Raw genomic sequence first — 22,453 nt, forward strand, 5'->3', positions numbered from 1 at the left:
GTAACAGTTTAGACTTAGATATGTGATTCTATGAATCATAATTTCAGGGATGGAAACATTTTGTCTCCTGTCCTAACATAGCATGAACTTCATTAGTCACATTTATTTAGAAAGAAATCTAACTGAAAGGGGATGTAAAGACGGTGCGGGCTGGGTGGAGGACATGCAACCAAGGAGCCATGTAGCAGAGTTGTAGTCAAGACCACCGAACCCGAGACCAAGACAAGCGCCCCGCGCTAAATGACACAATAACATTAAGTTTACCTATCAAAATTGGTTTTCAGATTGATCTGAAAGATCCACATTCCCATAAAAACACCTAGATATTAAATACTTAGAGCTGAAATATATTTAACCAGTATCAATTAAAACTCACTTCATTCTGTTTTGCTTTCATCGCTGTGCTACAATCCGCAGAGGTCTCCTGCTATTCCTAGAAAAATAACGCCCTGGGCGGTTGCCCATATTGCATATATCAGAAACCACAACTGAAACATCGCAATTAACAGTAAATAACGTTCAACTATGAACACTGTCCAACGGCGCAACAAGTACTAAGCAGAATGAGCACCGTGACTGTTTTCATCCTCCCTCCCACTGCGATGTTTGCCACCATGACAGGAGACGAAATCAATCAATGAGCAATGAGCATGCTCTGTGTTCATACGTTCAACTTTTACTTATTCAGCGATTAAATGAATGTCTATATATATATATATATATATATATATATATATAGCTACCGCAGTGTACACAAGAACAAAGAACGGCTCTCAGTGAGGCTTCAGTCCTTAGGACTTAGTAAAGATCCGTCCAGAAGAATCGGATCGTTCCTGAATGTCATATCACTATATTGCAGACTTTGGTCACAGCGTTGTCCCATATGTGCGACACCTCAGTCAACACCTCCACACAATAATTCAGCGCATGAGTGACAACTTTTTTTCATCAGATGCAACATGTGTCTCTCTGTACAGCTAGCTTTGCTAGCATCACGTCCACAGATCTTACCTTTCTTTAAGCTTTCCTTCCAAGTGACGCTAAAAGTTGGACGAAGTCCCCACCGTCTGTGAAAGCGAAGCGCTGCTGATTTTACATGTCGCCATATCAATTTATGCAGCGCTATTATATTATAGACAAACATGAGCTCCGAGTGCGAGTAAAGGTGGAGCCGATGGGTGACAACAGACACTAAGTCACGTTATTGCTCGGATTTTACGGCGCCACCTTAAATCCCTGAACTTCACATTTTAACGGAAGAAAAGAGCAACGCGACTTGGATGTAACGAGTAACGCGACAGTTTTGTAGAAATGTAGTGAAGTAGAAAGTACAGATACTTACTGTAAAATGTAGTGGAGTAAAAGTAGAAAGTCCCCATTATTAAATCTACTTAAGTAAAGTACAGATACACGAAAACTGTACTTAAGTACAGTAACGAAGTACTTGTACTTCGTTACTTCCCACCACTGCTTTAGTTGTACCATACACAAGGTGAAGAACCTCCCAAAACCTAGTCTAATCTTTGTGTCACACATTGATTTTCACAAGTACAACAAAACAAGACAGAAACGGAAAACTCACACAAAGACCTGGAAAGGTAGGGGCTGTACAGCATGTCAAGGACCAGAGATACAGTCATCACGACGTCGGTAATGACACAGTGATAAACTATTCTGGGTAAAAGTCAACAGTGCACTGCTAAAGGTGACAGTGACAACTAGGTAGGACAAAAGTGTCTTCGTGTCTTTGTCACTCTGAGGGATCAGGTGCTGAATCAACTAAAATGGATCAGCTAATTAAATGTGTACATTTCATTTCATCATTAGTGGTAAAGGCATCGTGGTATAATTGTTTTTCTTTGTTTGGCAAAGTTGTGGTGTCTCAACAGTACATTTCTGAGTATTCTCTACACAAACTGATTTTATTAAGAAAAAGTCATATAACTGTTTCAGTTAAACAAATTTAATATCAGAAACTAACCTGAGTTAATGAACAACACAGCTTTCAGATGACAATTTCATTATCTTGGCCACAAAATAAGATATCTTTTGCAGAATCATTTTAGTTCTAACGTGTCAATGAGTTTATTTCTCTCTTCCCACATTTCTTTAGAGCAAGGCATATTGTGTATTGCTTTTTCAGCTCTACTTTTCCATCTTTCCATCTACTTTCCATCCAAATGAACTTGTTTTAGTGGCAAATGTGCATATTTTTTTTATCAAAAGTGACAGACTGTGTAAGAAGACCGGCTGAAGCTGGTGAGAGTCATTATCCACGTTGAAATGAGTCCTGTACCGCTATGGGCTGAAGGCCACATGCGGAGGAAGAAGCCATTGCTCCAAAAGCAACTTAAAAAGCCAAATTACAGTCAGCAAATGCACCCATGGAGTCACAGTCTGATGAAATTAAAACTGAAGTGCTTGCCCAGGATGACAGTTGTTACATTTGGATGAAAGTAGATGGTATAATAGATGGTATTATGAGGAAAGTACATGATACAGAAATATTGGAGTGACATCTGAAGTCATCATCTGAAGTCAGACATTGCAGCTTGAGCACAAATGGGTCATCCCAATGGATGACGACCTTAGTGCCTAGTTCACACAGCAAGGTTTTTAAGTTGTCGGCTGATTTTCAAAACATAAGAGATCCCCGCACATGACAAAAAAAAACAACTAATCATAGATATAGCAGGTTGGTCCTCTACTATTTGATATTTAGCCACAAACATTCAGATCTTGCAAAATCTCTTGAGGTCAGGCAATAGTTCAGAATAAACAATCATGGCTGACAAGGAAGAAACAATAACGATTGTAACCATGTGACTCCTCCTGGCATTTTTGTGTGGGTTTGAAGAAAGGATATAAATGGATTCTATCCTTTCGATAGTTTGTGGACTAAAAGAGAGAGAAAAAAAACGATATAAAAAGATTTCTCTGACATCCAGCGAACTTCCAGGTGCGGCGTCGTAGTTGTTTTGTCTCCTGTATGTCGGATTCTCCTGTGGTTTTTTTCTTCACTAGTTTCATTTCTGTCATTTAGTTCTTATTTACCTTTTTATTTCTTACTCTTAATTGATACTGCCATACCTTTTTCACATGTAATTCAGATACCCTGTCTCCATCACTCACTGTAACACCATTATGCCCTTCAGATGCCACTTGATACCACAGAGATTAGTGTTGGGCCTGTTGGAATTCAGACGCTTTTATCCAATAATGCACAAATTAAATTATCCTGCCAGTTCCGCCACGATTCTTCTGTTTCGTCATCCTCTGCACTGGAATCAGGAATGTTGGCGTCTTCAATAAAGGTCTGCTCAGCTTGGCCACTGTATTTTATGTAATGCGACAAACTGAGTGTTCTGATTCAGCAATTCACAAATAACAAGATATAGGTAGGATTACAATATCCAGAATCATTTAGTCATCAAATTGTTGATTATTTGAATAATTAGACACTGTTAAAATGTTTGACGATTCTCGTTTGGGAAAGTTTTGAAGAAGAAAATGTTCTACATATTTGAAATAAATTGTCATTAGGTGCTTATTAGCCACACTGCACAGCTATTTATTTGTATTCAAGAAACCGGTGTAAAAAAAAAATATTATCAGCTCCTGGTTTCTTTCCTGCTTGTACCAAAGTTTCCTCATTGTTTAATTTCATGTCATCATCATTCTAAGAAGAACTGCATAGAGCTGTGTGATGTGGTTAGAACATTTTTAGAACGAAATAAATGCGTTTTCTCCAACTATTTATTATAATTCTTAAAATCTTTATCTATGTGTAAACATTTTTAAGTTAAATTGCAAATATTTACTGCAAATTTGAATAACTATCAGATATACATGTATAAGGATATATAGTACATGCTCACATCCCTGTTTTTATATAAAAGTGGCATTACACATCGATGTAAACTTTTATCACCTTTTATGTTTTTCATTTTCTCAAATTAGGTTAAATTTTGGTCCAGTCCAAACACCAGCAAGTTTTTACTCTGAATATTTAGACGACCAAAAGTTTTAGGAAAGCTAAACATGAAGAGGGCTTTTATTTTTTAGCCTAATGAGTCCAAGTATACATCCACATCTACAGAAGAATCAATATATTTCCATACAATCAGACAAACACTGAGGAACATTGCAGAACATTACACACAATGCAAAATATTATTTGGACAAATGGGTGGGATGGATGGATGGGCAAATATTAATAAGTTGATGTTATGTGATGGTAGACTTTTACCCAAGCAACCTTAATGCTTTTTAAAAAGTTTTTTCAAGAAAGTTATACTCCAAAGCTTTCCATATCGTCAGAATTCATAATCTATAAATGAGTTCTGCTTGTTTTTCATGTGAGCCTTTTCCAGTAGAAAGTTAACGGCTTTATCTGAAAGAAACTTGCAACAGACCTTAACAATAGTAAACTAAGAGATGAAAGGGAAAAAAAAAAATAAAATCAAAGCCCCAGAAATGTTTTCTGCCTGAAACATATTCTAAATAAAAGTGAATCGAAAAGCAAAAAAAAAAAAATCTGGTTTTATTTTTTGTCATAATTACATATTTTTTTGGTGTGAAAGAAATTGATTTAATTAAACATTTACTTTTTTTGCCTGAAGATAATTGAAGAAAATTATTGATACAATAGTAGAGCAAGAAAAAATAACTTCGCAAGACACATATAATAACCTCTTTTGTCTTGTCCAGGTAAACGGAGGGGAGTTATTGTTCTGAGCAAAGTGATGGTTGTGTTAGATAGCTAAGTAAAACTGTTGGTCCACAAGATCAGCTTGCTGCTTTTATGAGCTGTATTGGCTGGATGGTTCTGAGGAGATGAGTCTACGTTAAAATGTCTGCTGTGATTCACATCCAGTCAACAGGAGGCAGGCTGTTCACTAAAAGCCACGTTAGTTACGCAACAAAAGGGCTTCGTTGAGCTTCACAATGATTCAGAGCAGTCAGAAGAGGAGCTTTTCTGTTGCATAACTAGCTGCTGACACCTCCGTGTCACTTTCAGCTTCGCACACTCCAGCCCTTGATTTAGTAAAAACCCAAAACAATACACACTCCTCTTGTCTCTGGCTGTAAAATCTCCTCGGATTAGTCACGCCGAATGCTGCTCTGAACTTCACGCTTTGTGGCTTCAGAGCAGTGGAGTCGGAGATGAAATACACAATAGGTGGTCAAGAAAACAAGCAGGCAACATACAGACGGTGACAAAGACACTTATTTACTAGTATGTTCAGAAGCTTGTTTTGGCGATTTGAGGAGATGCAGCAATATGCCATTTTGCTTCTTATATATTTGACCTTTGATTTGTGTGTGATGGATTAGATGATAGCCGTATTAAAATTAAGGTGGACGTATGTTATCCTGATGTCTTTGTTGTTATGCTTTTCAGGCACGCTACAAACAGAGTCTGGACCCCACAGTGGACGAAGTGAAGAAACTTTGCACGTCACTGAGACGCAACGCCAAAGAGGAGCGAGTCCTCTTCCACTACAACGGCCATGGAGTTCCACGGCCCACCGTCAATGGGGAAATCTGGGTTTTTAACAAGGTAGAAAACACAAAAGACATCATCAGAATTCTTTGATTTACCTTTAAAGTTTACACATATTGAGTCATTAAGTATAAGTGTAATTTGACAATAAGTATATGAAGGGGGAATAATCTATTTTGTTTTTGTTTTTATGATTAGATAGAAAAAAGTAGAATTAAAGCAAAGTTTGCAGGACGCAATAACAACCAGATTAATTTTATTACCGTCTGACTCTACTGTTGGGTCCTGATGTCACCTGTTTAATCAATTTTAAAGGTAATTTATTTATTGTTACTATTAAACTAAAATCTCCAGCATGGGGAAAGTGGGATGATCTCGGCTTTTCTTGACAAAAGACATTGCCAATCTTTCCATGGTCTTTATGCCTGACAACACAAATGAACAAACTCATCACCTTGACCATAAAAGCAAAGAGAAAAGCTGAAGATGTATAATCATAGAAATGTTATTTCTAATTTTTAATCTCTGATTTTGATAGCTCTGACTTACCAGTTGTTTTTTCCTGAAAAATCTTAATGAATACATTTAAAAATGTTTTTTTTTTATTTTTATTTTTTTACTTTTTGGATTAATTGAACATTTAACTGTATTTGCAATAGAATTCTCTAAAGTTAAACTATGATATGCTCAAAAACAGGACTGATTAACAGTTCTGACTTTGCATCATTGTAGACAATACAATAATAAGACAACCACCACAAGGAGGTAAAGTTATAAAAGATCATAAAAAAAGAAAGCAGACTTTTCAGAGTGTTGTTTCTAAACATATTATGTGAAAGTTGAGTGGAAGGAAAAGGTGTGGATATAAAAGGGCACAATCAGCAGGGATAGCTGCTGAGAGGATTGTGAAGCACAAGCAGAGCCCATCCAGTATGAGGGAGATTTGTGAGGTGTGGAGACCAGATGAAGTCAGAGCTTCAAGAGCCTCTGCACTCAGACGTATTTAGGACGGGTTCAACCACTCCTGAACAATGGACAACATCAGAAATATCTAATCAGGACTAAGGACAAAAAAGGACCAGTTATCATTTTCTTTAAAGGTAGAATTACATTTTGTTTTTCATTTGGTCCCAGTATCTGGAGGAAGAGTGGAGAGGCACAAGATTCATGTTGCTGGAAATCCAGTGGAAAGTTTTTGGATGATTCTGGGAGCATCTGCTGGTGTTCGTCCAAATGTTTTATCACATCCAAAATCAAGCTTCACATAGATGCTGATTTCATCTTCCAGCAAGACCTCATACTTGCTCACACTGCTAAAGGCCCTGATAAAGTCTGTAGCAAACACGTTATACCAGCTTGATTGGCCATCAAACTCCACGACCTGAACCCGTAGTGCCTGTGGAATATTTTCTAGGGGAAGACGAGATGCACCAGAGGCAACAATGCAGATGGGCCCTTAAAAAAGCTTGGGATTTCTTAACACCCAAGCAGAACCACAGATTGAGCGCCTGAAATAAATTAACTTCTTGCCGGAATTGAAGTTTATGGAGATGAATCTGTTCATTTTACATCTTTATCTTTTTCCTCTGAAGCACTGCAGTGCTCCCTGTTGCAGCTAAACATCACCTGGCGGTGTATAAAGTTAAACTGTGAAAACACAAAATCTTACCGAGTGCTTTTGGTCTAGTTTCTAGTGCAAATATCTTAGTACCCTTGAAATTGGACGAAACTAACCTATTAGTAGCTTTTCAGTAAGATATAGGAGCTTGTTTTAAGTAAATAATTCCGAATTAAACTGGCAAGTGAAATAATCTGCCAGTGGGATTAGCACATTTTCATCAATATTAAAGAATTATTGATTTAATACAAGCTCGTATATCTTGCTGAAAAGTTACTTGTAAGTTGTTTTTTTTCTTATTTCAAGTGCATTGAAATATTTTGCACTAGAAACTACGTAAATCAAAAATACTTGGTAAGATTTTGTGTTTTTCCTGTGTAAATTTCGGATATAATAAATGAACTTCCTACGCTCTGCATGTTTGCATCACTTGCACCTTTCAACCCTTTTCCCCCACTTCTTTAATCAGCGGTTTCCATCAAGCAGATGCCTGGTGAATAATTGAACACTGTAGAAATATATAAAAGTGACTTATCAGCAGCAACACGATGCACCAAATCTCACACCCCTCTCCTCTCTTTCTGCTTTTCAGAATTACACACAATACATCCCGCTGTCCATCTACGACCTGCAGACGTGGATGGGGAGCCCGTCCATTTTCGTTTACGACTGCTCCAATGCGGGAATTATCGTCAAGTCGTTTAAGCAGTTCGCCCTGCAGAGAGAACAGGAGCTGGAGGTGAGGGAGCTTCAGCAAAACCACTCATGGTTTACGACATGTTGCTGCACAGGAGCAATGAAATACAAGCTGGGATTTAACAGGAGAAGCCGACGTTCTAAAATATGAGATGAGTCTTTCAAACACAGAGTTAGCGAGCAGTCTGATAGAACGAGATGAAGTGTTGGTATTTAGGAGTTATTAGACAGAAACAGGGAGCGTTGCTACTCAGCACACAGGACCTGTACAGAAGTTAAGGAAGTCTAACCTAAATGGTTTGTTCCCTTTATCCATTAATGCGAACTTTCCACACAATGTGGGAATGTCTGGATTTTAACTTCAGTTTTCCAGATTTGAATAAAATATGTTTATATTATCAGATGTTGCTTTCTTTCTCATAGACTAAATGTTATTTCAATCTTGTCTCATTTTTCTCTCCCCGTCTTTCTGTCCTTAATTTCTTTCTTCTTCTTTTCCTCTGTCCTATCTTCCTCTATCATGTCCTTTTTCCCCCCCTTCTATCCTTCCTCATGTCCTCATGTTTTTTTTTCTTCCTACGTGACCTTCCTTTACCTCACATGTCCTGTAATGCTTCTTTTCTTCCTTGTGAATTTACTCTTCTCCTCATTACTTTTCGTTTTTCTTCTGTCTTACCGTTTATCCTTCTTTATATCATTTCAAAATATATTTCATTTTTTCTTCCTCCCTTCTGTCCTTCGTCTTTCATCCTTGTGTATTTTATGCTTTCCTTCCTTTTTTATTTGTCCTGCCTTCCTTCTTTACTTTTTGTCCTTCTTTCATTGTGTCCTTTTGCTTGTTCCTTTTCTCATGTCATTAATTATCTTGATTCTTCCTTTTATTTAATCTTTCTTATTTATTTTCATCCTCTCTTCCTCCTAATTTCACTAATTTCATACTTCCTTTTGTTGTTTTTCTTCCTTATTTCTCCTATCCTTCTGTCCTACTTCTCTTCCATCTGTCTTTCTTCTCCTTCCTCCTGCCCTTTCATAAGTGTATCATCCTTCCTTTCTTCCTGGTGTGCTTCCTTCTTTCCTAGCCTCATTTCTCCATTGTTATCCTGCTCTATCTCCATCCATCCATCCAGAACGCCTGACTCCTGGGAAATTTCAGTCTCAAAAAGTATGAATTTTTTACATGACGAATATGTAGGAACTCTTCAAGCAATCCATCACTGCTTCAGTCTTTTCAACACTTCACCTTTTTTATTATGTTGTCTCATCTTTTCTCCTCTGGCTGAAACTAGCAATGTGAATGCCTGATGAGATGGCGCTGTCATTTATTTTAATTATTCATAAAGAAGTTTTTGCCAAACTGTAGATTAAGGGGGAAAAAAAAAAAAAAAAAAAAAAAAACGACAGTGAGGAAATAGGAGGATGTACAGTGTGGAGCTGGAAGTTGGCAAAGAGGAGCCACGGTGAATGCTGCACTCCCTTTTAAAAAGTAAAGGTGAAAGCAGCAGATAAACTGCTGAGTCGCTGTAATGCCTGTGTTTGCCCTCAGATTAACCTGCTGTGTTCTGAGCGTTTCATGAGGTCATAGAAGGATTGTGGGTAAACATGCTTTAAAATCCTTTTCCTCCACTAAATTAGCACTTTGATTCCCTCAAAAGGTGTTTTCTTTGGAGTAAAACGTGTCAAACACAAACTGAGGAAACTCCCAAAAAAACATCTGCAGGTACATAGTGATGTTGTAGCCCTGGGAGGGAGGACAAATGTCGACGTTCTTTCTTTATGTGTACGTGCTTTTAATTTTTTCCTCCATGTCCTCTTGCATACAGAAATGAAGATTTTGATCATTCTTCTCTACACAACGTCTGTAGATCAGTAGGTTTCAATCCTGGTCCTCTGAGCCGACTCTTCCTCCTTCTTCAGATGAGTCTCTGCTCCAGTACACATGATTTAAATTACTACATTACGTAAACAAGTCACCAAGAAGCTTGTTAATCACACATTGATCAGGTTGGGTGTGTGGCAGCAGGGAAACGTCAAAACACAACAGTAAAAGCATTTACAACAGTGGATCCTCTGGGTCACAAAGTAAAAGATTTTCTCTTTCACTGCCATCTTGATTTGTGTTCACACATCAGATTTTAGAGCTTAGCAAACCTTATTGTCAATCTGTTCCTTAATGTTTCTGCTTTTCACAATATGAGGACTTCTTGTTTAATTACATCAATATGTACGTTTATTGTTCAATTGTGGCTTAGTTGTGTGTTACAAATGTTACTACTTAAACGTAAAAAAAAAGCCTAAAGGGGGTTTAAATAGGCTTTGTACCTACACAGAAAAGACTGGGTGCCTTTTCCAATAGCAAGTAGGAAAATAAAACTCTGACTGCTATTGAAAGTTTATTTATGAGAGCGCTCCTCTTTACACTGTAGTGCTGTTTTTGTCAAATTGATTCCATAAAACCTGGGATGGGACAAGGCAGCAAATGTTTGATTGATCATTTTTATACTTCTATTTACATTTTCTATAACAGTTAACACTATACCTTAAGGAGATTTCCTGCGTTGTTGCATAATAAGTTTTCAGTCCCAAAGCTTTCAGGTTCAGCCGTTAGATTTATGCAGGAAGTAAGCTCAAGAAATAATTTAGTTGGATGCATGGGAAGTTGCATAATATCCATACGCAATATCACTTTTCCTCTTTGGTACCTGCACTACCCACTCTCTTTAACAGGAAGTATGTAATAGGGTGATGTAATGGAAGATTAGCATAAAGGTGGTGACTTCCAAATGGTTCCCAATCTTTCAGGAGAGGATCAGCAGAGCCTTATGAAAGTATCCATGCCTCTTCTGAATACTTACTTTGATACAGAAAATGAAATCCAGTGTAAGCTGTCAGAAGTTACTAAGGTACGGAAGAATCCATCTGTGAGTAATTTATTTGTAAGTTACTGCTGGTCTGTGAAGGCCACAGCGTCACATAGGTCAAAAACCATAGCAGACAGGTCAGGGGTTAATTTGGGGAGAATTTATAGAAGCACTGTTCATCTGTGAAAGAAAAAGAAAACCATTATCTAAAAAAAAGCCTAAATAAATAAATAAATTGATTTGCAGTTTGTCACACAGTGTAATGTCTAGTGGAAGATTAACACCACACATCAGTCTAAATACCTCTCCACAGTGAATCGTGGTGGTGGCAGCATCATGCTACTGGCATGCTTTTCTTCAGCAGGAACAGGGAAGCTGGTCAGAGATGATAGGAATGCAGAAAAGACAAATGGAGAACAATTCTGGAAGAAAATATGTCATACATGCTGCAAAAATCCTGGAGACTGTGGAAAAGGTTCACCCTCCCTCTGGATGACATTCAAAAATGTCCAACCAGATCTACAACAAAATTATTTAGATGAATGGCCCAGTTAAAGTCCAGGCTGAACTGAGAATCTCTGTCAAAGCTGGAAAATTCATAATCTCAATCACTCCTAAAGTCCTTGTATGTGAAGGAGAGTGTGAGATAATTCCAGTCTTTCGTTGCTTAATGCTTAAAGGATGAAGCTGTGATCAAACGGTGGTTCAGCACAGTATTGATTAGCAGTCAGTTATAAATGCACCTCTGTTTTTTGTTAGCTTGTTTGTTTGCTTAAAAAGAAACATACAATTCCCCCATCACTTTGATCGAAATTCTTCTTTTTTCCCTGATCTGTTGTACAGAAATGGACAAAAACGGATTGAAGCTTGCAGCTCTTTTGTCACAGTTTATAAAAAGTTCAAGAAGTGCGTTGCTGAAAAGGGGGATCGTCCTCCTTAACATGCACAGATAGTCTCTGTGTTGCAGCACATTCATTCTGCACATCACTGGTCCCAAGCAGAGTCATCCAACCACACAGCACTGAGGAACGGACAGCCTCTCAGCTCTCACCCAGAACGACAAGCTTGACTTCACCAGGGACCGTTTTACTCGAAAACGCTGTGATGCAGATCAAGTGCTGGGTGAGATTAGGGAGGCATGACAGAGGGAGGGGTGTGTTTTATCACCTCCTCCCATTTCTGTATTATGAACCTCATGTGGACAATGCAGTGCGTGCGTGTGTGTGTGTGTAAGTGTAAGAGATGTGTACTGAGTGCACAACCATAGGGCCACCTGCTTCCTTTTAAAAATCTCATCACTTCCTGTGAGCACTCAGCGAACATGCTTGTTGCATTAGCAGGGAGTAAAATGTGTGTGATGTTGATAAGGAATCACTGCAGCTCTTACATCTCCTGCTCTCTGGGTGTACTCATGTTTGTGTGTGTTGTGGTTTTGCTGTTTCCAGTACGCTAACATTAAGCCGTCTTCCCTCCCCCCCCCCATGTAATATTGCAATAAATAATGCATGCATAGCTCTTAAACTGTAATTCTCAATTAGCGTTTCACATGGCAGCTCTCTTCTGCTGAGAACATCTGAAATCCTCTTCCTGTGAAGAATTAGTTTTGTAATTTAACGTTGCATTTATGGAAAAAAAAAAAAAAAGGAGTCTTCAGCAGTTATATCCTGCCGTATTGTCCCAAGTGAAAGCAAAAAAGAAAAAAAAAAAGAAAAGAAGGCTGTCATTATGATTTTCATGGTAATTTCCCAGATTACAATATGCTAATGTGATAATTACAGTGGATGCTTGGCATTAATCAGCTTGTGCCGGCGGTGCTGTTGTGTTTACCGTCAGGATTATCATGGCTGGCAGTGACACGCTTTCTTTCACCAGATGATGTTCTTAGGCTAACGCACCGAGAGGCATTAGACGCACGCACTACTTTGTGATTTATTTCTCCGCAAGCAGGATCTCCTAATTAGCTGAAGGAGGAATTATGTCGTAACAAGATTGGCGGAAATCCATCTGAGCGGCACCAATCGTACGCGCCCGCAAAGTGCTTCAAAGGGGAGAGAGAAATGTGTTTGATTCAACAAGAAGGAAGACAGTGGCACACCTTGCCACCGCTCTATTAGTTGAGACCATTTTTCTTTTTAATATCATTATTTATTCATGTGTGCAGAGCCACTGTTAGAGCTATGTGTTAAACACATAATGTAATGAGATCTGAGCTTCACCCTCCTTTTTTGGCCCTCTATTACAGAGCCTATTAATGAGTTATTGGACTTGTAGAGAGAAGCATATACAGCAATAAAGTGTTCCTATATAAATCTATGCAGCTCCATTACAAGGATATCTTTAAAGTTTAATAAGCTTTACTGGAAGCTGCAGTTGAACGAGCAAAATGAAATAGTTTCCTCTTACGTTTTTTGGTATCTGTGACAAAACCTCCTATTTTTTATGTTGTTGTTGTCGTATTTCACCAAGAGTCTGTTGCTATTGGTTGTGCATCACAAATCACACTGCTTGCTCTCTCCAGAGCAAATCTCCAGTGGTTTCACTGCATGAGGTGAAAGTTGGAATTTTTAAGCTATAATGCATCCAGCTTTGACTGTTTCACAGCAAGTAGCAAGTGTAGCTGCATGGAGCTTACTTCAGTACCACTCTTCATAGGTGTTTTGCATGCATCCCCTTATCCAATGAGTCTGTTTTAACCTGTTCATATGGCTCAGGAGCAACGCTGAAAACTGAGGGCTGAAACAGCCTTCAGCCACTTTGAAATTATGGTTGTTTGTGGTCAGAAGGACACAGATTTTTGTAGGTTTGACTGATTTGCAAGTGAATATGTTCAAGTGAAGATGGGTGTGTGGCAGTGTGGAAGGAAAATTGTGACGTTACATTTAAATGCAGGTATTAGTTGATGCACTGTGGAGTCATTTATAATCCTGTATATAAATAAGCAGACTAGAGTGTGGATGGTGTCTTCAGCAGGAAATGAGGAGTCTTTTTAGTCGGAATGTAGTTCATTTTGTGTGGATGGTATAATTTCAGCATCAACTCTGATATTCAAGCTTCTTTCATTTTAATGACTGTTAACTTGGAGATGATGAACGCACTTTAGTCTTTTATTGACAAGACCACGATTGATGAAACCATTCTGTTTTCATTATTAAAATCTATATGTATATATAAGCTTGCTGTCACATACACTTTTAAGATTTATTAGTGGATAAATAGATCCTGTTTTTTTTCTTACACAAATTGACAAAAACACTTTACTCTGTCACTTTTTCCAATTGATTACCCAAGCTTTTCCTCCTTGGCTCCCTGATTTCCCTAAAGTGTTTGCAGAAACAGAGGAGTTTTAGCACTTTGCATCTCTGTTTCCAATATTTTGTTCTTCAATTTAAAGAGATGCTCTTAAATCTCTCTTTATCAACCGATTTTCTAATTTGAGATGTTATATTACACACGAGAGCAGCCTAAAGCATTTGGGGATGTAAACTCAGATGACTGAAATTTAAACCAGGTTTCAAAATAGAGGCGGTTTTTGTGATTTTTTTTTTATTTTTATTTTTATTTTTTATGTGTATTTTAGAAACTGATCTGCTGAGAATTTTATACACAACAATTTCATAAGTTTACATTGAAAATATCTGTGGCAGTAGAGTGGTTGAAATTAGAGATTAGAAAAGAACAGGCTGCTTGAGATATACAGAATACAATCTCTAAACTCACAACATATGACATTTTTATTTCTGTTGGTTAATAGTAAGGATTCTAATAATGATGTAGTTAATTTTAATTAATTGCATTATTAATTGCTGTCCACTTAATCAACCATCATTTGTGTTTAATTGTCCAATGCCTCTAATTGTAGTCATAAGTTGTTTCATTTTCATATCAAAATTGCTTTTTCATCCCCAAGCAGTTCATTATTTTTTTTTGGTAGGAAGAATAGCATCTCTGACTGATTTCTCACCAGAATAAGGATTCACAATGGAAAAAAAAAAAAAGCATGCCATCACAGTCGGGATGATAACAGAGGGTTTGGCTTTCTGCCTCTGGTTAAGATCCAGCGCTCATTTAAGTCTAGTCAGCTCTACAAACAAACTATGTAGAAGTCCCATCATCAAACTTAGCAGGAGTCCTTCAGTTAAATGAGCCTGTAAATAGTCAAGAGCTCCAAATACAATTAAAGTTTTACATTATGGGCAGGCCTCCTCCAAATCTCACATTTGCAAGCATTGACTTCCCCGATTCGGGATGTAGAAATAGCTCCATAAGTTGGCTCCCAGAATAAACAGGACGATTGTTTTCCATTCACAGACCGCCTGTTGAGGGGCAGAGAAAACTTCACCTGTTTTCCTAAACACTTTTCTTTTTTCTCTCACAGGAATCTTTTGCCAAGTTTTTTGCCTGGTGGAAAACGGTGCTATGTAATTTATGCAACAGGATATTCAGCTCGCCTTTTGTGCAGCAGTGGGAAAAAAAAAGGAAACAACTTTTATCGCTTAACAAATGCTCCTAAGACAGCAAATGTTTTTGGCTTTAATGAGATGCTTTTTGTTTTGCCATCCTCTTGTTTTTCAGTCTAAATGCATCGTCACTGTAACGCAGCTTGGAAACATTAAAACCAACTCTTCAGTCTGCAGGGACTGTGTTGAATAATCAATGTTGCAAGTCTTTGTTAGAATGGGTTTTGCTTATTGATACATTTCTGCTCCGACTGAAGTTAAAGGGGATCATGAGAACTGTTGTTTTTATGATTTGATCAGCAGCAAGTTGATGGCGAGTCTCACGAGAGCAAACGGCTTGCAAGAAAGACACCAGAGCAGACTAATGTAGGTGGTGACTCTGTGCTAAAGGCATCACCTGTTGCACATTTGGGCTCAACACTGAACTGTCTTGTTTGCTTCAGAGATTCGATTTTTTTCCCTAAGTTTCAGTAATTCAGCTCTCACTTTGTAACTTTTATATGTTTTTCCAGCTAATCGTGTCTGCAAACAACTTATCATGAGTTTACAGATTGATACACCCAGGCTTTCTGGGCAGTTTGATAACTTATGGAAAGGTCTGTACTTTCCAGGCTCCATGGACAAGTGTGGAAAGAAGAAAACATATTGCAGAAATGTTTTAATTTTCACACTTCAGAATTCCTTTTGACGTTGTTTAGAAGTTGTATCCATGGGGTTACTTACATTTTTATCACTATATTTTGTACTACCGTTATGATAATGATAAAAGTGATAAGAACTACTTATTTCTTCTTCTTCTAGCTAACTGTATGAGTATTGTTAACCACGTATGTGTATTTATAACCTGGTGGGCAGGTCTGTCTGTTAGTCCTCCCTCACAGCAAAGCATGAAAGGGCAGTGGCTGATTTTCATATCTTTCTGGATGTAGATAACATTGTTTCTTCATGTAATCACAGGGCCGATTTATCGGTGTACCTTTGTGTGGACTATATCTGCACTCATTCGTTTTTTGTTTTCGGCCTAAAACATGTTTTGTCATTTTCAGTCAGTGATTTTACACTAATGCGCTACGTCTCTCTCACCCTCCATCACAACCAACATCAGAGAATCAAAGTGTAATATTGAAAGCAATGCTCACTCTGACAGATGAGACCAAGATTCATTTTCAATAAATCGGTGTCAGTATAGCAGCTTCTTTCCCTCTCTGTTGTTTATTTCCTGAGAGAGCTGGTCAGGTGGTGGAGGAGCTTCAATAAAACGCTGCTTTGGAGCTGAAAGCCAGACTCCCTGTTGAGATCGATTACCTGATGTATTTGCAAATGTGAAACCTGCTCTGGATGGATATACACAAACTCCCTCCTGCTAGTCAAAAATAAATCTCCAAACAGCTTTTGACCTGTTGTATGTCTGTTCAGGTTGCGGCCATCAATCCCAGCCACCCACTCGCACAGATGCCGCTTCCGCCCTCCATGAAGAACTGCATCCAACTGGCTGCGTGCGAGGCAAACGAGCTGCTGCCCATGAACCCGGACCTCCCTGCTGACCTGTTCACCTCCTGCCTCACCACACCCATCAAAATCGCACTTCGATGGTAATGACTCACACTTTTCTGTCTCTTCTGTCAGGCAGATCTTTCTCTCAGAATGATGAGTTGTTTTGTTTAAAAAGGGTTTAACGATCCTCCGGTCACTCTTTATTTTAATTCTTGCGTATTATTTTTATTTACTTTAACTGTTAACGAGACGCGTTGTGTTCCCGAGAATTGTGCAAAACGGCAAACTTTTTTTTCCACTTTGACCGTGCCTGAGATGTTTTATTTATTCGGTTTTATTTTTATATTTGCCAATCACTGCCTCGGCTCGCTGTCATGCATGCTGTGCACAGAGCAGCTATTCCTTCGAGCTGCTGCTGCTGCTCAGTATTCAGCTGATGAGGAATATTCAGCTGTGATGAAAAATGTAGACCGACACCATCTGCAGTGATGCAGGGGTGATCATTCCCACAGAGAAAGCTTCAGCAAAAAAAAGAAAATGGAATAGGTGGAAGATATTCAGGCTTGGCTGATACAGTGGCCTGATGTAAATGCACTACGATGCATCATTCAAAAGACTGTAATGATGGAAGTTTGAGCTGAAGCTCCGGAGAGCACAGGTTGCATCACACACACATCAGCTGTGAATGTGTGGTTTACATCAGCTAATAGCAGCACGCAAACCCAGGCTTTGAATACAGTAGTAAAGAATAAATTATTTATGTTTAAAATCATCCTTTTTTTTTTACTTGATGTTGACTCACAGTTGTTATACAAACCTAACAGCTTGCTGTACAAATGTTCCGTAAAAGCATCTATATCATGTTTTCACAAGCAATTATATGGCGTCATCTCATTTTGCTGCATTTATGAGCACATTTTAACAGCATTGTAATATCTGCCAGACGTAGTGAGTTACTTTCATGGATTTTGAAAGTCTTTCATCAGCTGATGCCAGCCTGGGTAAATTCATTGCAATACTCTGGTGTTTTTGTGCCCCCTTCTTTCTATCAATCCGAGTACAGGGTTCCTATGCAGCGTGGAAAAGCTTGGTGTTTTAGCATTAGCAGGTCTCCCCCATAACATGCTGTGTGATGTGTTGCACACATCAGCTGAGGTTAACCTCATCTCCGTCAAAAACTGAAGAACACCCGATCAAAGCACATCCAGCCAAAACTGATGAAGAGAAGACGATGTGAAGAAGTGCACAGCCACGCTCAAACAAATAATTGTTCCGATTAATATTATCATTTGACTTTTTGTTGTCTCCTGACGGAGCGTCGTGTTTTATATGACTTGAGCGATGAGAATAGGAGTAAGCTGAAGCGTTCCCCATGTGCCTGGACTCAGTCATTACTCACTGGGTTTAAGAGATTTCCACTCTCATGAACACTGTAAAAAGCAGGTGATCAGCTCATCATTAATGCACCTCACTGCCTGCCCAGATACAGTCTCTATCTGCTGCATTCAAAGTCCCTTTGGTGCCATAAATCAGTATTTCCCCGGACCTTTTTTTTTTTTTTGCATTTTAATGACTGATTTTACTTTGTAGACACTGAAAGTCGCAGGGACTATTTAACAAATTTTCACTTTAAATTTCAAACTTTTTGTAAAGCATGTAAGTGGGAATGACATGTTGCCTTCAGGGGGTGTCATACAGCTAGACAAATGTTTCTGCTCTGCCACAAATGTTCAAGAGTTTTGTTCATCTTCCTCTGCTCTAAATCCACCTCCTGCCATGACCTTCAGCATAATGAGGTCTCACTTCTGTGCCATTAATATTGATCAGTTGCCAGCATTCCCTTTCATGAAACAGGTTGCTGAGAGGCTGTTGGGTGTTTACTGGCTGAATTAATCCTTAAAAAGATTAATATTACGGTGCTTGTGGCAAATCTGGGCCTGGTCCCGTCTATCAAAGACCCTGTCGAGGTCAGGTTTGTGTTTCTTTTCAAGCAGAAAGTGAAGTGTTAATAGTTATCTATATATTCAATGCATGTGAAACTTCCTCCTTAAGCTTAGTTTAGCCTATAAGTATAAAATAAGTTAATTTACTCTAAATTAGTCTTATAAGTCTTCGAAACTTCTAAATATGTACTTACTGATGATTGATGTACTCAGATTTATTCTAGATTTTTTTATATACGAGAAATTAGAGCTGCTACAATTATGCTAGCCATAGCCATCTCTCAAATATTAATGTTAATATAATATAATATTAAACATCAACACTTTTTTAAGACTTGTATTTAAAAAATATGGTTAATGAAAAGTGAGCGATGGGGATGTTAATGAGACATGAATTTACTTCAGATTTGCAACTTATTAGCCAAAAAACGAAAACAAAAGTGTCTGAACAGCCAATAAAGCCCAGTATGTTAATCAGCTGTGAAGCTCCACTTCACCCAAAATGGCTCAGATTTACTATGTAAACAAGCTGAAATCAAACACAAAACTTACCAATTTGAAACCTTAGAAACAGTTATTTAAAGCATTGGATGGTTTCTTCATGACTTCAACCTGTATATTTTGCCAAAAAAAGAATCACTATTTTCTCAAGAATTTGTGTTTTTTTTTTTTTTTTTTCCCTCCCTTTCTCCTCTGCTGACTTATTCTGTCAATTTTATGATTTTTCTGTTGGTGCACTCATTTCCGTTTTCTGGCTGATCGCTGAACTTAAAAAAAAAAAACTGACCTATCGATTCCGATTTAGGCCGATACTGACATCATTGTCTGAAACGGTGCTAAATATAGCAAGAAAGTTGCTGAATTGCCCACAGTGTGAACGTGTAGACATGACCTGATGGCTGGGTCTATCAGTCATCCTTCTTTCATAGCAGATCAACAGAGCACAGTGGCCGATTTTTAGACCTTTGCAGAGGTAGATAAGATCGGCTTCACATTTAAGTATCAACCGGTCACAGACTTCCTAAAATTAAGGAAATCTGGGCCGATTGATCAGTTCACCCCTAGAATTTCCTTTTTCCTGAACTTTTTGACAAGACACTGAGCCAGTTTATGAGAGATTTTCAATGTTTTTAAAGTGTGGATCTGTCTAAAGTATTTACTTCATCCTCACTGAAATATTTAGATGATAAATTGGAGATTTGGATACGCTGTAAGGTTTCCTAGGAAACAGCAGCAACAAGCATGAAAAGCAGACAGACATGACCCAGAGAAAAGATGAAGTGTTGTAGTTTCTTATAGGCTTTTGAATGCAATCATTCTTTGTGTAGAATAATAATTTATTTAAATGTTTAGAGAAATGGTTGACTGATTAATGCTGTGCCTGCGTTCGTCTCAGTTTAATTTAATTTCATTGTAGATGTGTAGATGTTGTTCAAACCAAGATGAATGTAATTTAAACCAGACAAACTATTAAACAATACATACAATTAAACCATAATTGAAAATATTTGTAAGTTGCTTGGAAATATTAGTCTCCGCTTCTTGCATTTTGCGTCAAGTGGATTAATGGGTTCTTTATTTCTTTAGAGTTGCACTCTTTGTAAAGCCAATTTTCTTTGTTTCTAGTAGAGTCCTATGCAATGTATTTTTTAAATACATAAATAGTTAATTCTTCTTTAAGCTATATATTCAAATCATTGCTCTCATTGGCTCTCACTTGCTAAAATGTGTCGTATAACAGTGAAGTAAAATGTAATAAAGCTGCATTTTTAATGATTAAAAAAATGATTCAAACAATTTGTGGTTAAATTAATGGAGACTAGGAGGGAAATGCGTCATTAGGAGGCAGCCCTTGAAGGAACACAAGATACATCATTCTCCTTGGAGCCAGAATGTTTCTCAGTGAAATTATGGATGCATTTTTTATCATAAGTAATTTTCATAAAGACTCGTGCTGCATATCACATGAATTATTTGTAGTAAACAGCCTTCCCATGCTAAAACTGTAATCCTTTAAAAAATACACATTTCTGGGGGATTGTAAATACATTTATTCTGCAGTATAAACAATATTATTTTGTGTTCCTAATCGAGATAAATATCCACAGTTAAGATGTTAAAGCACAGAAACAAAAAACGATTTCTTTGACACAAAATTGAGATTTCCTTCCTCTCCTTCACTTGCACCTTCTGTGCACAAAGTAATGCAGACACAATGCATTTCCAGCCTTTAATGCCCTGTATGCTTCATGACACTTTTTCCCCCTTGCCGTTAATTTTATAATATTGTCTAAAACTTGAGATGAGAGGATTGAGAAGTGTGGAGAAAACAAGCAAGGAAGGGATGGGCTGCGGAAGTTTAGCGAGGTTAGAGTGGGAGGATGGAGTAACGCACTGATGTGCTGGCTTACCTTCACTTTAAAACTTTAATGAGATGCATTGAGGGATAGATGATGGGGGGTTTGCACAGAGAGGAGAGGTTGGGGAGAGAGCCAGGCAGGGAGGGTGCATGTGTACCTTTCATTGCTCAGCTGAGCAGAAAATCATTACTGATGGAGCGGCATCTTCAAGGGATTTCCCCGCCGCTGCAGCGAGTGGGGAGGAACGTGGAGAAAGATGTGTGCGTCTGAAAATAGAGATGGGGGAGCAAGGTGGCACAGGGGAGAAGGGAGAAAGAAGCACTGATGGGGGGGGGGGGGGGGAAATCGGGGTGCAGATCAGCCATTCAGAGGAGGTTCTCAGGGGGCTGTCATCTTGAGGGTCCTGCTGGTCCGTCAACCAGTTTGGTTCAAAGTGAAATATCACCACCTCTGTCACACTGATTGCTTGGAAATGTCAGGTTCCTGATTCCACTTGACTTTCAGTGATCCCCACCTTATGTTTTCATCAGTCACCATCAGCTTTCAGAAACCTCTGGATTTTTTTTTTTTAAACTAAACAATCAGTCATTGTGGGATAAACAAACACTTTAAAATTTTACAACTCAACACTTTAATATAGGACTCCTTTCTTAAAAAGTCACAGTCATGCATTTACTGAACACACATGAGTGACTTTTAATTAAATTGAAAACCCCAGGAAGGTGCAGTATTATTTCAAATTGTGACTCATGCTTTTAGACAAACCATCTCTTCACTGTGCTGCACACCATCGTATCGACACCTAACCATGGACTGTAAATAATAGATGGACCAAGACAATGTCTCATCAACTGTCCACTAATTTAGTCCACCTTTTTCAATGCTAGAAATTACTTATGAGACATAAATCTGACATAGAACCTCTGTCTGTCTGGCAATCACTTATTACTATGAACAAATGCAAAATGATGTTATGTTTTATCTCATGATCCTAATACTGTGCATCATTTGGAAACCATGTAATTGCAATTTTATTGAATAATTTGGTTTCACTTTAGTTATGTTCATTTAAAAGTTACCAGAGCAGGGAATCACTTCAATTTAAGAGGCTTCAGTCAATCAATCGCACCTTTGACTTCTTCCAACCACTTACGCCTATGGGGTCATAAAGAGACTGGTGCCTATCTCCAGCGTTTATTGGAAGGGAGTACACTCTGAAGGGAGAGACAGCCATGCATGTACAGAAAGAATATGTAAGCTTCATTCAGAAATATTGAATTTATTTAATAACTCTTTTTGGTGTAGAGTAGATCCAGAAAATAACAAACGCACTAAAGTTTAAAGTCTTATTTTAATTTATAGTGGAACTGGAAATATATCCCCTGATCTTCAGAGCGCACTAATCACCATTCAAGTGAGAATCCAGAATATCCACAAGTCATAATAAATGGTGTTTCAATTTTCACGGCAGACTTCAAATGCACTGCACTTCAGTTGGCGATGAAAACGTCAAAAACACTT

General features: G+C 38.2%; 1 protein-coding gene across 6 annotated transcripts in view; it reads left to right on the top strand.

The window, feature by feature from the left end:
* Nucleotides 1–22,453, top strand: part of rptor (regulatory associated protein of MTOR, complex 1) — a 156,605-nt gene that overhangs the window by 40,461 nt on the left and 93,691 nt on the right. For all 6 annotated transcript variants that reach the window (XM_081607400.1, XM_081607406.1, XM_081607408.1 and 3 more), the window contains exons 5-7: nucleotides 5,405–5,563; nucleotides 7,717–7,863; nucleotides 16,552–16,727. In XM_081607400.1, the coding sequence (XP_081463526.1) occupies nucleotides 5,405–5,563; nucleotides 7,717–7,863; nucleotides 16,552–16,727 (482 nt within the window). The remainder of the gene's footprint in view (nucleotides 1–5,404; nucleotides 5,564–7,716; nucleotides 7,864–16,551; nucleotides 16,728–22,453) is intronic.

Source organism: Poecilia reticulata, chromosome 1, assembly GCF_904066995.2.
Source record: "Poecilia reticulata chromosome 1, P_reticulata-male-v2, whole genome shotgun sequence".
In the NCBI taxonomy this organism is placed as follows: domain Eukaryota; kingdom Metazoa; phylum Chordata; class Actinopteri; order Cyprinodontiformes; family Poeciliidae; genus Poecilia; species Poecilia reticulata.